Source organism: Pleurodeles waltl, chromosome 8 (genome assembly GCF_031143425.1).
Source record: "Pleurodeles waltl isolate 20211129_DDA chromosome 8, aPleWal1.hap1.20221129, whole genome shotgun sequence".
Lineage (NCBI taxonomy): Eukaryota > Metazoa > Chordata > Amphibia > Caudata > Salamandridae > Pleurodeles > Pleurodeles waltl.
In genome coordinates, this window is record NC_090447.1 from 803,250,702 (window position 1) to 803,268,502 (window position 17,801).

The 17,801-nt window shown below is 43.0% G+C and overlaps 1 protein-coding gene across 3 annotated transcripts in view; it reads left to right on the plus strand.

Annotated features, from left to right (window-relative positions):
- The window catches only part of FGF14 (fibroblast growth factor 14), a 1,239,298-nt gene that overhangs the window by 1,208,029 nt on the left and 13,468 nt on the right, over positions 1–17,801 (plus strand). For all 3 annotated transcript variants that reach the window (XM_069205060.1, XM_069205059.1, XM_069205061.1), the window contains exon 4: positions 3,521–3,719. In XM_069205060.1, the coding sequence (XP_069061161.1) occupies positions 3,521–3,719 (199 nt within the window). The remainder of the gene's footprint in view (positions 1–3,520; positions 3,720–17,801) is intronic.

Genomic DNA, 17,801 nt, shown 5'->3' on the forward strand with positions numbered 1-17,801 from the left:
GTGTCTGCTTTGCGCTCATGGAGGCCGTCGGCTTGCTTATGTGAAAATGTTTAGCTTTTTATTTTCAGTTTATGTGGCAAGGAAAGTCCTGTTACGAGTTTATAACGCTAATACCTTTAACTCGAGCAAACCCGAGGCCCATTGCATTGCAAATTTTTAGCGCTCTCTTTCTCTCCCGCACAACAAGTTAGTATTTATCCTAGTTGAACCTTTTCGAAAGATCTGAGGCTATCTCCAGCCACCATAAGGGTGGGGACAATGACGTAACGTAAGTCACCGTAGCCCCAATGGTGCAGGGGAGCCCTCGAGTTCCAGGGGCCCCACTCAGCAAACCTGGCAGGTGGTGGGTCAGAGAGGAGGAGGCCCCCTCCACGTACTTTGCAGGGGGCCCCCTCAAGTTTCTTTGTGCCACTGGGTGGGAATACGAAGCTCCCTCACATACATCAAAACTCCTCAAGAAACACAATAAAAAATACGAGGTTCCCTAGGATGAGGGACCTTTTACATCACTACATGTTATATACCAATAAAATAAAACACAAAAACACTTTTTTTGTTGGATGTATGTAAACTATTACAAATGAAAGTCACTAGTCATGCATCATCCAAATTATTGAAAAGGAAGTGTAAAGCAAAATCTGAATTTGCAAATGCAGCTACAGTCTGCAATAGAATGGCGTTTTGCTTGTGCATGTTTGTTTGTTCACATGCGCATGTGTGCACTTGAGCTCTCATATATTGGTGTGTGAACGCCAGGGACATCTTAAGGATTTGGGGGTCCCGTGCAAAACTTAATTTGGGGCCCCCTGCTTAGAACAACTCTGAATTTAGTATCCATTTTCAGCTCATTGAAGTCCTCAGCAACTACGCTCTGATCATTAACAACCCTCTTCCTTGGCCTCCAAACCTTTACAGGGACCCCATTCCTTCAGGAATCCCCATTCAGTGCAAAGCTTTTGAATATTTATGTAATATTGGAGACCTGGGAATCCCTTTTCATATTGTGCAGAGTGCCACGCCATTTTTGCTTATGCTACTTTTCTGGGACTGTCCTGAAAGCTTAACGATAGGGCTCTTAGAAAGGTGGGGGGCCATAGACAGGTGGGGACCCTGGGTCAAAGCCCAATTTGCCCCTGCCTTAAAACATCTCTGGTGAGCGCACACACGTGTGGAGGTTTACATGTGTGTGGGTGTATGTGCTCACACATGTGTGGTTATGCAAACACACCTATGTGCACCTATATGTGTGTGTAGGAGCATGTGCAATTTGACACCAAATCAGCCTTTTATCCTTTGGAGAGGATACCATTAAGCTGGGTGATAGCAATACAGGCTATTTAAAGTGTTTATAAATCACACAGACTGTGATTTAACGTCTGATATAAACACAGGCGCCTATTTCTGTATCAATGTGTTTCTGTGGCTGCATGTTAATGTTCTAAAATCAACATAAAGCAATTGTTAGCACCCCTCTCCACCCTGCATCTTTCTGCATATAGCATTTTTTTCTTTCACCGTTTTCAATCTTGTTTCAGCCTCAAATTACATTAAAGTGCTGTTTCCTCCTGAGAGCTCTGCATGCCAGGAACCCAATCATGTAAAACACAAATACAATCAGTGTTTTCAAGCTGTGCCCTAAAATATACATACTTGGTTGACCTGTAGGCAGTTTCCTTTCTCCCTCTGACAGTAAAGAAACTCTGAGAAGGATTGACAAGATAAATGTTCTGTCATTTCCACTGTCACAAAACGTCTTCTGTAACTTAAAGACTTTAATTAATCACCGCTGTCCTTCTCACCTCCTGTTCTCTTGAGATCTCCCATTAAATATTACACACCAGGTTCATGCTTTCTCATCTTCCCACATAATATCCTCTGCACTCTTTGGTAGCCCTTTCTAGCTGGACCCTTAATGACAGCCAGACAATGCTCTTACCATCTACAAAATCCCATAGTTAAATGTGTACTCTGATAGTAAACTATGGGACAGATTTATCAAGATTTTGTGACACCACAAACTCACGCAAAGTGATGCAAAGCATCTGCGTCTTGATATGGTATTTGCTTTCCAGCAGAAAACTTTTTTTTGTGCTGGAAAAGTGTTATTTTTGTAGCTCAAATGGCTCTTTATGCTACTTTGCGACAAGGAGTGGTCTTTGGGTGGTACTTGGGGCTTTCAGGGCAGCCACCCATGGTTGGATGCAAAGCCCCTGCTACTAAAATTATTAGACCAGTCTGTCCATCAAAAAAATGATGCCTCCTTAAGGTACAGGCAAAGTAGGGAGATGTTTGTATTTCTACTTGCAGTTCACACATTGTATTTATGCTCCTGAGTATAGTACACATCCAAAATGTTTTTTTAAATGTCCAGAGGCAGGGAATGTGCTCACTGTGCAACTGATCCACACCACACCTGACTGAAGAGACCCATCTCAGGCGAAACTAGTCTTGGGTGGCTTGTGTTCTGGTTCAGACAAAACCTGGTTTGTTCAGGTTGAACTGTTCCTATTTGAGCAGGACCAAGGCTGATTTGCTTATGGATGGATTTAACTTGAGATGTCCTTGCAGGCAAATAAACAATAGGCTGGGGTGCAGCCCAAGTAATTACCAGTGGCTGAGAGTAATTCAAGCATCATACCCTTCAATTTGTTGTTTGTCTCAGTGTGATGCCCTAGAAGGAAAGGGTATGCCCAGATATGGATCCTTTCCACACTGGGCCACTGAAACCAACCTGCACTTGACTGAAGAGCTCCAACCAATTTGTTAACATCAGTGTGATGTCTAAAGCGAAATGGGTAGGCCACGATGTGGGTACCATACTCACTGTGCCATTGGAACCAAACTACACCAGACTGAAGAGCCCTAACTAAGCCAAACCTGACTTTGAGTTGCGTATGACCGGGTTTCTCGATTCAGGCTGGACTGTTTCTATTCAAAGTAGGACCAAGGCTAATTTGCGAATGGCTAGATCTAATCTGAGGATGCATAGCAGTGAAAAATGGACTGGGATGCAGCAGCAATTAATTACTGGTTGCTGAGATTAATTTAAGTATTCCATCCAAACATTCTTTGGTTACTTCATTTGAAAAATATTTAGGCATAGGATTTTATACTTAGATAGGCATGGTAGTGCTATATTTTTGTAAATCTGCTGCTGTGTCTCTTAAGCATCTAAATACACTGATCATTGGACTGACACCATTATAGACCTGATCCATACTGTAAAGAAGAGTCAAAATAGGCACATAAAATAATAATTTGTGGGAATTTTGTTGACTTGGCCAGGTGTATCAAAACAAGCTTATACATGAAAGAGAAAATGTACAGTGATACAAGTCGAAGAGGGTCAACTGTTGACATGAACTATAGTAGAGAGAAAATAGTTTTCTCCCCCTTTAAATACGGAAGTCTTGCAAACTGAGGAGGAGGAACTGTGATACAGACACACAATAACAGTTCAATGTCTCCTGATGTTGGGCATCCAATTGTCATAAATTAACACTTACTTTTTCTCCTACAGGAACTTTTTACAATGGAGTGCAAGTTCAAGGAGTCTGTTTTTGAGAACTATTATGTCATCTACTCATCGATGTTGTACAGACAGCAGGAATCTGGACGGGCGTGGTTCCTGGGGCTCAACAAAGAAGGGCAAGTCATGAAAGGAAACAGAGTCAAGAAAACAAAACCAGCAGCTCATTTTCTACCCAAGCCATTGGAAGGTGAGAATTGTGTGGCGTTGCTTGTTTTTTTATCAATTATTGAAAGTGTTTTGTAACTGGGAGTCCAGCCATTAGAAGATTAAGTATTCAGGGCTATTGTTTGGTCAGGTTTACAACACAGGGAAAAACTGAAGTGAGGTCCCAGTCTTAGCCACAAAAGGGATGCAACTTCAGCCAATACAGAAAGCACATGAATAACTCTTAGAACTGTACACTGAATGCCTTAGTAGTTAGTTCAGGATCTGACCTACTGGTAGAAAGAAGAAAAGGGTTTCTGCCCAGCTTCTATGTTCAGTGAGCTATTGGTAATTTCCCAATGACTCCTGTCTATCTACTGTAATCAATACAGCAGCAAGAAGTTGAAATAAACCGTAATATGCTTGACAGGTGGAAACTCAAACAAAGAAGCATTGAAGTTGCCTGTGCTTCCCCTTCAGGAAGGGCAAGGTACTGCTCGTACAACATTCCCTGAAAACTACCAGATAGTGGGCTTGGCTAGTGTGGCTTTTAACATCTGTGCCACTTCTGATGTTAAGCACCTGGAGGTATAGGCCATTGACTAGATACCCACCTCCGTGAACTTTTTTTAACGTTACCAGGCCAATTACTTTGACGGCGATGGAGTATGTAGTTTGTAGATTGGACATTTCTACTGACCTTGCTACCACCCGATTGGACAGTATATTTGAGCTTTGTTCTCAACTATATGTGCTTCGTTCTTACTCACATTGTTTGGGTTACCATTTTTTATTATCTTAGGCTCTCCTTACAAATTAGGTGCTAAACAAGAGTTTGCACAGGCATTATAATTAGAGTTGATTGATTATCACACCCTCTGAGTTTTCACCTGATAGATTCCAGCAGGTCAAACCTGCAAAAATGTACCTGGAAAAAAAGGCAAAATGTGGAATTGGGTTTGGGTTTGGTAAAAACCCAGTTGAAAACTTGGAATACAATGTATTTACTTCATGTGGCAAATACCGCACCCTGGGGTAATAGTATTTACCACATGATGTAATATACCGCACCGTATTCCGCCTTCAAAGGATGCTTCACGGTTCATGTACCTGGTCAGTGTCCCAGTGTCATTGTATCGGTGTACATATCCTTGTCCCTTTGCTTGTCTGGGAGTTTGTGTTCCTATGTCTATGTCTACATATTTGTACTCACTTGCTGTATTCTCTTGCCCAGGTCCCTGTATCTACTGTGTCTGTTTCTATCTCTCCACTTCATCATGTTCATGTATTCATGTCTGAGTATGCTTTCTACGTTTTGTGTCCCACAGTCACTATCCCTGTATCAATGTCTTAGCATCTGTGTAGTAGCGTCAGTTTTCAGTGTATTTGCCTTTGTGTATGTAGCCAAGAGTCACTCATCCAATGTTCTTGTTTTTCAGTATCTGTTCTTCATGTTCCCCTGTGTCAGTCTGAGGGTCTATAACCATCTTTTTGTGCACCAGTGTCCACAGTGTTCAAGGCTGGGTAACATTTATCCATTCCTCATTGTTCATCTCCTCATATCCATGCCCATGATCCCAAACTTGTGCTGTATGCCTGTGTCCTGGTGACCTTTTCTATGTGTCAGTACTAGTGTCAGTGTCTGAGAATTTGTCTTCAAGTGGAGCTTGATAAGATTGTTTTAAGAACACAAAGTGTGGTCTTAGTGGATATTATTTGACTCAAGATGCAATCCTCTCATGTACTACTTGACTTGATGTTTGGAGCCAGATTTATCAAGGGCTTGCATTAACCTTGTGTCACGCAAGGTGACACAAGGGCAACTGAAGCCCTTAAGTGAGATTTACTATGACACACATAGCTACATTGTGAGGCTCTGCATGGCATAATAAAGTTGAATTAATGAAAGGCAGTGCAAGTCACTGCCTCCCGTTACTCTGCCCTGGGAAGGTATTCTTGGTGTGGTTTCCGCTGACTTTTTTTCTCTGTCTCCTGTATTTTTGACTGCATGCTTGATTTCATTTTTGTTGGTTTTGGTTTTGGTTTTCTGAGCACTTTACCACTGCTGATCAGTGCTAAAGTGCAGGTGCTCCCTGTGGAAATTGTGATTATGATTATTTAGCCATGGTTGGCATATTTGATTTACTAGTAAGCCCCTACTATAGTGCATCATGTGTGCCCAGGAACTGTAAATCAAATGCTACTATAAGGCCTGCAGCACCAATTGTGCCACCTACAATGAGTAGCCATGTAAATATCTTTTAAATGTAATTTCCCATTGGAAACAGATAGAGATATGGAGTTTAGGGTCCCAGAACTCACATTTTAAAAATACATCTTTTAGTTAAGGTGTTTTTTAGATTGTGTGTTAGAAAATGCCACTTTTAGAAAGTGGCCATTTTCTTGCTTAACCATTCTGTTCCTCTGCCTGGCTGTGGAATACACATCTGTGCCAGGATGACAATTGGGCTGGTTTTGAATTCACTCTATACAGTCACATAAAGGGAGCTGAGGAGTGCCCTGCATATCCTGATGGGTCTTCCTGGGCTAGAGTGGTGGGAGGTGATGCCTGTCCTTACACAATGCAGTCTCTAACCCCATAGAGTGTGTCTGGGACCAGGGCAGGAAAGGTAGGATCCTGTGCACTACAAATACTTTCCTTTGATGTTTGCCTACTTCAAAGGCAGAAATGAGTATAGGTATTGGACATAAAACCCCATACTTTTAGCAAAACTCCTGGATCAAGAGGAGACTCTGCCAAGAAGAAGAGCTGAAGAGCTGTGAAGAGGAGAACTGCCCCTTTGCTGTGTGTTCTTTGCTGGGTTGGCCTGCAGTTGCTGCTTTTGCTTTGGAGAGGACAAAGACTGGACTTCGATGTGTATCCTGCTTCTGAAGTTTCTCCAAGGGCTTGAACTGACCTTGCCTCCTGTTAAGAAGCCTCAGGAACGTCAAAGACTTCACCTGCCAGCCCCTGGTTTCTCTTGCTGAGGACCCTGACTTGCCAAGAGGTGCCCACTCCATTCCTGGGCCCTTGGGAGTGAAGTCTGGCGTAAAACAAGAAGAACCATGCACCCCGACTCTGGACGACTCCAGAACCAGAGCCGCTGCCTGACTCCACACTGCTGCCTAAACCTGAAGCCGTGGTCTCCGCTGAAGTGTGCCGCACGGGACCAACACTGCAATAAATAGGTAAAAAAAGATTTTGCGTTGATTTGTGTCACTTTTTTGTGCAAACACCGCATAAAATCTTAGTAAATATACCGCACTGTGTTATAAACTAGTTCAGGGAATAAAAGTACATGCTGCAGATATTTCAGCATACCCAGCTATTCTCTGGGTATAATACTAGCTCAGGAGGATTATGCACTTACTACATGGGTCAAAATGTATGATGGAACAACGCATGCCCGACCATCGCATGCCTGAACATCGTGTTCGGAACAACGACTGTGTTGTTTCCACAAATTCCTTCACCACGCATGCCTTTACAATGATTTTTTCATTGTAAAGGCATGCCTAATAAAGACGTGTGGAACGTCATGCGTGGTTTTCGCATGCCCTCACCCCACCCGCCCTAAAAATACAACTACCCCGATACCCCCCACCTACCCTGAGGCCTAAAACCTACCCCAACCCCCCACCTGTCCTAAAAACAACCAGCCCCACCCCCAAAAATAAAACTACCTGTCCCCTAAAAACAAAACTACACTAACCCCCCCACCTCCAAAAAAACAAACTACCCCGATCCTCCCACCCCACCCCAAAAACCAAACTACCTCGACCCCCGCCCCCAAAAACGAAACTATCCCAATCCCCCCACCCCCAAAAACCTAAGTACCTCAATCTCCCCATCTCCAAAAACCAAACTACCCGACCCCCACCACAAAAAAACAAACTACACCGATCCCCCAACCCCACTCCAAAATCCAAACTACCCCAACCCCCAAAAACACTAACTACCCTGACCCCCCACCCCCAAAAACGAAAGGACCCTGATCCACCACACCTAAAGACCTAACTACCACGATCCCCCACCCCACCACCCCTAAAAACCAAACTACCCTGATCCCCACCCCCAAAAAACCAAACTACCCAACCCCCACCCCCAAAACCCAAACTACCCTGACCGTCACCCCAAAAAACAAAATACCCTGATCCCCCACACCCAAAAACAAAAGTACCCCAACCCCCCACTCCCCAAAACAAAACTATCCCGACCCCCACCCCTAAAAACAGAACTGCCCCGATCCCCTACCCCTAAAAAACAGAACTACCCTGATCCCTCCAACGCCGCCCCTAAAAAAACAAACTACCCCGGCCTCTCCCCCACCCCAAGCTTTTAATCCACCCCAACCCCTAAAAACTACCCCAACCCTGCCCCAGCCCCACTTACCTGACCGCATCCCCTCCCAATGCAGACTCTCTTTTTCTCTTCCTTAACCACGCATGTGCTTTGTTCAGCACATGCGTGGTTAAGGCAGAGAAAAAGGGAGTTGTTAACGCAAGCGTGGTTCCGCTTGCATTAACAACGATGTCATGGTTCCGGAGTCGTTGTTCCGAATGTTCCCCCATGGACCAGCGTGTCCAATCTAGTCCCAGGTACGAAGCATGGTGGAACAGCTGAGAACAGAAATATCTATGCTGCAGACGTTTGTGTGTAACCCTTAGGTTACAGGTTTGTGCTCTGTATAAGATTGCATTTTTGTAATTGCTGCTATATAAGTGGTGATTATTATTGAAATTTCACAAGTAAACCTTCATGCTTTACTTGCAAGCAGAGACTAAATATATACCTGTCTCCAGATTTATCTCTCCAACCACTTTTGTTCTAAAATGACACAACACTCTCTTTTTTGTCCCAATATGGGGGGTTGATTGTCCAACTATGCATCCAACCTGGTCCTTCTTTCTGGTGGTCCTTTAGGTGTCCTTTAACTGAAGCACTGTGAGTTGCCTTCCGCAGTGGGGAAAAAAGCCTCACTCCCACACGTGTCCCCCTTACAGTCTTCTACTCTGCACGGCACATAATGAATGTGCTTGGTTGCCGCTGCATATGTTCCAGGGCGTGGTTTGTGTGTGATACTGTAGGCAGAGCCGTAACACAGGCTTCTGTAGCCTCTGCAGTGCTGGTGGTCCCCACTATGGTTGGCCCCATTTAGTCCTAGGCTAATGAATATCTATGAGATATGGGAACCTCATGGGTCTCTCTTTACAATCTGCGGGGGAAGCCCATCATTTTGGGTTATGCCATTGTCTCTGGGAACCAGCTGAGGCCCAGTTCCGACACAATAATAGCTTGTGGGAGCTCGCCTGGTTCCCACTATTCATGTAATGGTATTCCTCATAACACACCAACAGTAGCTTCCGGTAGCGGCCATTTTGAAATGTTGACATCACAAAAACGTGAAATCATTTCAGCATTTAAAAGAAAGGGCAAAGGCAATCCCACAGCAGACCGTAGCAATATATTTATGTATATTTGTTTTTTTAGAGCTATATTTGACCCTGCTTCAGTATCTTGTCACTAAAAATGATCAGTAACCACATTTCAGCTGCTATTCATGGGCTACAATGATTGTGCCTTACGGAACATCCAGGTCTATGTGGTACCATGAGCAATAAAGAAAAACAACTGAACAACATTTAAGCAAGTAGTAAAGCTATCAGTGTTACTTTATATGAAGGCTGCAGAGTCCGGCGAGGCCAAGCGTGCCTAAAATAGACAACACCAGTGATAAACATAACCTCAACCCCCACCGGCAAGTACATTGTGTTTCAGCCTTGCAACAAGCCAACAATATGCACACAACAAAGAGCCCCAAGGCTAAGCAGTGAAATCTTCAGAATATTCCATGGAACTGAAAGATGACATTTGCCAGAAAGAATCTCAGTGGGTGTCTATTTTGAAAACATTGACACCTTCTTGACTAATGGCTCTATCAGAAATGTCACTCGTCCTTGTCGAGTTGCAATTATTTGCTGAATGCACTCGCACACATATCATTCTGCAAGTATGTTGAATGGATTAACTTTAAAGTGGATGCTTGAACATTTCTCAGCGTATAAAGGCAGTTGACGAAAATTCCACGGTTGAACCACGGAAGTGCAAATCTGGACAAGGAATGTACACAAAGCATCGTTAGTCATAGCTGTGTTTTATGATTTTGTCGCAGGAGCCCATGCGGGACACATGCAGTGCAGATGCTTTTATGTATGGCATTCAGATATCATGGGGATATGTGCCTGTTTCTTAACCCTTAATATGTGCATAATAAACGCAGAGATGTCAGTACACAAGTATAAGGTTGGGTAAATTATGGATTTTTTTACCTGTAACATTAATCACATACATGTTAATTCATTCGACACACGCTCTCCTTGCACGTAACAAATCAGTGCACATACCTGGGCGTTCTGCAATGCATACATTCGATCCACTCAGCTGTAAGGTTGGTACCCACACAAGCGTAGAAAATGCATGCCTAAGGGAGGAGAGGAGGATGAGGTTTATGATGCTACTGTGTACAGGTTTGTTCAAGACAGATCCTCTGTTTTGGGCTAAAATAATTGCGAGGGTGTTTAATGCTGCGTGTAATTCAGGATTACTACACTCTTGGATGAGATTCATCATAGTACCGATATTAAAAAAGGGGTCGAGGGTAGAGCCACAGTGTTATCGGCCAATATCATTAATTGATTTGACTGTGAACATTTTGGGGAAGGTAGTCTTAAGATTGAATGATTGGCCGGAGCTGAATAATGTACTGTCCAATCTCCAATATGGCTTCAGTCCAGGGAAAGGGACTGCTGACCAATGTATACATTTGCAGCTGATTATTAGTAAGGACACAGAGGCCAAGAGGAATAAACTCTATTGAGCGTTTATGGATTTGATAGCAGCTTTTGATAGAGTCAACGGATCCAAACTCTAGGGAGTACTTGTCAAACTGGATATATTTAAGAATAGAGTAATTTTTGTACTGGATCTTCACTCTGACTTAAATGCGTTAATAAGATATAACACGGATAGAAGTTTAACTGCCCCAGTGAAGTTTCAAAAAGGGGTGAGACAGGGATATATTTTAGCCCCAGTGTAATTTACTCTTTATAATAACAACTTAGGGCCTTCTCTATGTGCAGCTTGTAAGAATGTTCCCTGAACTGGTTCCTTTCTCATTGCCGCATTATTATATGCAGATAATGCTGTGTTGGTGGCCAGGACCCCAATAGGGCTCCAGCATTTGCTGGATACGTTTATTAATTTTATGGGGGATCTGGATCTTAGCACAGAAAAGTCTGAGTCAAAAACAATGGTAGTTGACCCAGGAAAGAAAGCCAAAAAATGTTTTTGGGGGGAACATTGAATTGACCATGGTAGTGGCTTTTCCTTATTTGAGGATCCTTTTCAAAGAGAAGGGGCCATGGGTCCCTCAAATGAAAGCTAAGAAAAATATTTTGACCGATGCTGTTGGGACAACTTTTGTTTTTGCCAAAAGACTGGGGGCCAAGCCAGTGCAGGCCTTGCTCAAGGTATATGAATCCCAATACATCCCAATGGTGGCGTATGGGTGTGATGTGTGAGGTTATAAGGACATAAGCAAGCTTCAAAAAGTGGACAATAATTTTTTGAGAAGGAACCTAGCTGCTCCACAGAGAGTCCCTACATATTTTTTACTTGAAGAGACACGTATGGGCTACATTGCCGATTGTGTAGCTTTGATCCCTGTATTGCGTTGGATCAGGATATGGGTAAAACCTGATTTAGAATTCAATCAGGCAGTGATTAAGGACTGCAGTTTATTGGAGGGTGCTACCCGTATTCCCTAGTTTAATCACATTAAGAATACAATAAGCATTTTTGATCACCCAGAACTCTTTGAGAATCCAAAATTTACTGTTAAAAAAGATCTACAGGAGATTAAAAAAGCCTTTCTCAAAGATATGATTGTGGAGAGAGAAGCATTTGAAAGCACAGAACACTCGGTGCAGGCTTATATGCTGCTAAGAACATGCACAACAGTAGAACCTTATCTAGTGATGGTTTCCAACCCGTACCATCGATTTCTATTCTCAAGCTTCAGGTTTAACCTTGCACATCGGCTTTTGGCTAAGTCACATTGTCATTTTAGAGCAGAGGATATGGGTCTATGCTCATGTGACAACTTCTCTCCCCAGGATAGTCTACATTTTGTCATTTTTTGTGGTTATTATTCCATTTTAACACAGCGGTATATGGCCCCCTTGGTAAGAGGGAAAATGTTTGTGCAAGAAACGCCAGTCATAATGTATCTGCAAATGCTGAAGAGGCCACTGATATGTTATGGAGTGGCCGCTTTTTTTGGGAGGGAGGGGGCACTAAGAATTAGGAACAAGCTAGATGGCTGATTTTAGATTGCATGTATCTATGGATAAAAGGCCTGTGTCATAGATGAAATGGTGGTTATATTTTACACTGTGATTTGTTTTTAAGTTGTTTGTGATGGTTTTTTATGATGTTTTAGATTGAATGTTTAGGTTTTTCTTACTGCTTAATTGGTTTTAATGTGGATGTTTTTATTGTTGCTTTTATGGCTTTCCCTAGCCGAAAAAATGTATTTGCTGACTAACTGACTGCATGCCTAAGTGTTGAATGGGGAAAAAGCCAGGTCATTACTCAGGCACTGCTAGATACACTCACTTTTCAGTCTCACGTGAACAATATATCTATATCTAGCACATATTATTAACACACATGTCACATTTATTCATGTATATTACATGTTTATTTCCTTATGTGAATCAGATGGACGGTACTTATGCATGTATCATAGGTGTGTCCATGTGTAACTATTCTTCCCACCTTGAAACGTTGTTGCGAATTGGCTCTTTCACCTTTCTACCACATCGATTAACTACAATATACATATTAACAAAGGATTAACAGCCCTTAAGACCCACCGTCATACAAAACAATCAGGGGTAATAGACTACTATAACATTTAAAGTGGCTATAAATACATAACATAGAGGTAAAGTGATAAGTGTTTCACTGTGCTCGAAAAAGTAGTCTATTTTGGAAGATATAGGTCAGTACGGTGTACCAAAGTTTCCTGAACATACTGACTTCCTCCAATGTGTTGCTAGTACTGGCTGACCATAGACAGCACCAGGAGGGACATCCTGAGTCAGCAAATGCTAAGGGGTGTAGGGACTTGGATTCGCCCCTTGTCTAGCAGGTAAGAGGTGTGAAGTGGCATAATGCTAAATGATGGGGTTCCTTGCAGAATTTAAAGCTGGACCCCTGAGTCTCCTATATCTCACATTTATTCATTGGCCTTGGGATAGGATGAGATAGGATCTCTTAAAGTATCTTGGGGCTCACCTCACCATGGGGCTGCAAGTGCTTGTGTTACATCCCTGGAGTTGCGTGAAGGGAGAAGCTGGCAGTGGTTGCACGGCTGACGGAGTCAAGCTCACAGGAATGAGGGAGTAGTGGAGGGGATCTGCTACAGGTCTGGACAGCAGGTGTTCCTTCCTTGGGCTCAGTTTGGGAGTGGTTGGGACCAGGAGGCTGATAATGGACTCGCTTCCCATCCAGGTGCAGGGCAGTGAATGCTGCTGTAGGGCTTGGAATAATGTGGTGGGAGGAAATTTTCTTGGGCTCCTGAGAAGACGTCTGGTCTTTGTGAGAGGGGGGCGCCATGGGGCATCTTGGTCAGTGTGAGTGGTAGCAGAAATTCCTGGAACAGGGGAAGGGGGACACCGCCTGTGGTGAGTGGACTTTTGCAATAGTGTGGTTGTTTTATTGCTGTTACAAAGTGCCACTGGCGCTGTCACTCTTTTTTTTTTTACATTTGATGACGTTTGAGCTTCGAGCTGTTCATGACATTCTAGAACAATTTCACAAAGTTGCAGACTCAGGCATTTTGTAACTGCACACCTCTCATAGAGGTAAATGCAATTGCAGAACTTGTTAAATAGGCTCTGTCTCTCGCGCATCATATTACATTTACATTTTTTCTTAAATTGTCTTGATGTATTGTAAATATATATCCTAGCTTGCCAGGTGTTCTGGAGTAATTTGAGTTGCCTTTTTTCCCGCAGATGTTTCTCCCACTATAAACTGCCGCGGTGATCTGCTGGTTTTCTTGTAGGAGAAGTCAAAATTATAACGTTACTGGTAAAGAAGTGCGAAGTGCTGAATGTTTGCAATTTGCGAAGTTGTGAAGTGTGAGCACTCCTCGCAATGTTGCATAGAGGGTAATTTTTTTTTCTTAAAACGGTTTTGCAGGAATACCTTTCCACAAAACCTTTTTTTCGCGGGAGAGTTTTTCCTTAAAAAAATGACATCAGTTCTTGGTCAGTATGGCTGTCTGTTAGGTCACCTGTTACTTTAAGATCAGTTGTACATAGCTTCACTTGAATCTCCTCAGCCGTTGACCATACAACGCATCTCTGATCCCGTCTTGCCCTTTTGGGACTCTACCAGATATCCAAAGTATGCTCAGGTGACACTTACCTACTAACAAAAAAGATTTCATTATAATCTTTGAGCTGAATGACTACATAACCAGCAAACATATTTCATGATTGAGAGTCAGTACCTACCCCCTCACATTCTTAAACGTGTGAGCAACTATGCGACAGCCCAGAGAACGTCTGTGTCATATTCAAAAAGGATGACCCTGTGAGGACATTTATGAAATTTAGATTTTTTAACCTGGATTCAATCTGTGTTCCTTTTCTGGAAATGGTGCACCACGGTCAGTCTTCCCTTTCTGTCTTCTCAGTAATTTGCAATGGGCCCATCTCTTCTAATTACGTGATAGATTCTTATAACCATCCCCCTCTCGCAGTCCACTGGTGCCAGAAGCAGTAGTGTCTCTGTTGTCCGCAGGATCACCTTTTCAACCCCCCTCGCCCCAGGTTTTGAACTTTGCTCCACACACCCAGTAGTAATGTATAAATTGGCCAAGGCCTATATTGAAATTTTCTTTTGCTTCAGTACATGTAATGATAGAGGCATCCTCCTAAAGGTCTGTCACAAGCGTGTGCCTACCCTTCATATATTCAGACTGGTCTGTCATTTTCACTTGTTTCACAAGTTCAGGTATCACTTAGAGTGATGCTTAAGGAGAACAGGGAAAATGTAATTTACGTTTATGCACAAATATTAGCTTTGCTCTCAGTTCCAGGATTGCAATATCTAGATAGGAGGTCCTTGTGTTCACCTACTGGTCTAATTGCAGACAGTAGATATGATGAGGCCGATTCATCCTCAATCTTCTTCTGATCTATATATATCTCTCTACCAAACCCTCCAGCAACATGCTGTTGGGCCGCAAGATAACAGTCTTTCAAATCCGCTGCTTCTAACCCACCATTTTCATACTGTCTCTGCAGTGCATCTATTTTCAACATGCTTCAACCTCTCTCCAAGTGAAATTCTCTATTAATGTATGCAGCTGCGTGAAAATTATACAAGGTATATGCTGTATTATGTCGAGAAAAAGATACAAACATTGTGAGAGGAGTATTAATTGGAAACAGCTATCCTACCTGCCAATGACAAAGCCATTCCATACCAAGCAGGAAGGGGTCTGCAAATATTTACGAGCAGCCTTCCAGTATTTACTATATGTTAATCCGTGCTAATGTGAGTGATCTGTACACCTAAGTATCGGAGCAAGCATAGCTCCCAGAGTCGCTCCAGTGGTGGCAAAGCTGCACCCTGATCAGGGCCCTTAAAGTGAACAAGAGAGATTTACCTTTACTTATTTTCAGCCCTGCCAGTTTTCCAAAATGTAATATAGCTAACAAATGTGGCACACTGTCTTCTTAGTCAGTCAAGTAGACCAACATGTCAATATGTGTTGCCTACCATGATCTTGATCTTCAATCTCCTTCCACTGAATTTGCATCTGAGGTCAATTGCCAGACTTTCTAAGTCAGTGTGAACAAAGTATACAGCAGACCCTCTGTGTGGTGCCCCCTAGAAGCTCCCTTTCATCAGAAATATACCTATTGGTTTTGACCCTAGCCAATGGAATCAGATACAGAAGTGGCTCATCTGTGCAGACTGACGGGCTCCCCACCACTTTTTTCCAGCCATGAAGAGTGTCTGTCAGGCTGAATAAAGGTCAACCTGACAGCCATTCTTCTGGTTCAGACACCAGGAGCAAGACATGCCCTAAATGCGCAGGCTCCTGGCTGCCAGAACTGACTTTTGCCTGGCTGACGAAGTCACAGCTTCTGTGGGCATGACCTTTTCAGCCTGGCAAAGGTGCCTCAAAGCCCTCCCCCTCGTGACGAGGGGTAGCGTCACCAGTTGCCTCAGAACTGGGTGCTTCATTTGAAGCTCTGAAGAACCCAGGGTTGAGTGTCAATCTGTGACACCTCGTCACAGAGTGGGGTGGGGTCAGCAATCTCACGGACTCCAGCCACTCTCTGACGAATGAGGGACTGCTGTCTTCCCTCATAAGCTGTCTTAACATCAGCCAATGAGGGGAGGCAGCAATCCCAACCCTCCTAGAAACTTTGAGGCTTCCCTGACGGAGCTGCTGTTGTTGAGGTAAGTTTTATGGGTATTTTTATGTTTGGTGAATGTGTACATGTATGAATGTTTGTATATTTGTTAGTGTTGTAAACGTGTGTGTGTGTGAATGAATGGATGTGAGTGAGGTGTATCTGTGTGTAATCAGTGTGCCTGATCAGTGGCTTCATTAGTGGCAGTTGTAAAATTACCGGCCGCCACTGATCAGATATAGTCGTGACACAAGTTTCTCAAAATAGGGGAGACGTTCATGACCTTCAGTAAAGTAAATGGGTATTTCCAAGGTAGTGCATTAAATGCTTTCTCTGTATCTAACAATACGAGAGCCTCCTCAGCTTCAGTGCCAGTTAGTGTCTGTATCCAACATGGAAAATGGACTGAATGCTTTGCGGTCTGCGGAATCTTTGATTGTTTCGGTAGCATCAGTGTAGGGTCTTCCTCATCACTTTGGGCAATATGCCCAGCTTTATGGCTTCAGTAAGTATGTGTAGATCTCATTTCTCCAACAGTCCCTAACATGTCGTATAGGCCATCACGGACCAGTGTTTTGAGTGTATTTATTTCCCTTATTGAATACTTAATATCAGATACAATTATAAGTTGGTTCAATAGGCACCCTCTAATGTCATGTTAATTTGGGTATCACCATGGCCATAAGTCTTTCGCAAGTAGAAGCTGATGTGGTTGGGAGTACAGAGACAAATTATGCCTAGAATATGTCCCGCTATAATCTCTCACGAATATGATTTGCGTTCCCGTAGCTTCCTGTTAGAGAAACCAACTCAGCAAACCCGTCAGATTTATCTCCCTCACAGTGCAATCTCTGCCTAGCCGATTTTGTTTGGGGCAATATCAGCTTTGGTATTTTACTGAATAAGTCAGATTTAAAGGCCAAGGCTTTTTGCACCGTTAGAGTGTCTGACGTGGTAGTAAATTCCATCCCACTTAGCACCTGCTCTTTATTGTGGATCTCAATTTTAGTTTCATACATGTTGTTGTCACCTACGACATTGCATAGCCGTGCATTTCAACTTCCACTGCATCCCGCTTAACACCTCTGGTTGGGGTCGTATTACAATTTCGAAGTTAATATTAGCTAATTCCCCTCTCACCCTCTCTCTGAAGTCAGCATCCTGTAGTGTCAATGGCTTTAATGTCCAATTAGCTATAACAGGTCTAATTCACCCACATGTGTATTTTGAAGAGTGTGGAGTGATCAGATAGTAATCTACCAAGGAAATGCGCATCTGTGATATGCCGTACATGACCATGTATCATTCATGCATACTCCAGTCTAGAGTATACCCATGGGTATGTGAGTCACATACCAAGGCTTTTCAATCAACCAATCAAAATTACTCAACCTTTAAAAATCTCATATTTTCTTTAAACCAGCCGCTAGACGCACTCTATACCATCTAACACGCAGTTGAAATCCGTTAACCATAGCACTGCCTCTCCTGAAAATTGCTTTGTGAGTTCAGAAATAAAAATGTAGATAATATTGCCATCTATGTTGTTGTCTCTGATGAATGGCAAGGAAGAGGAACTTCCCTGCCATTCAGTAGGTCATATAGAAAAATAACCGTTCTT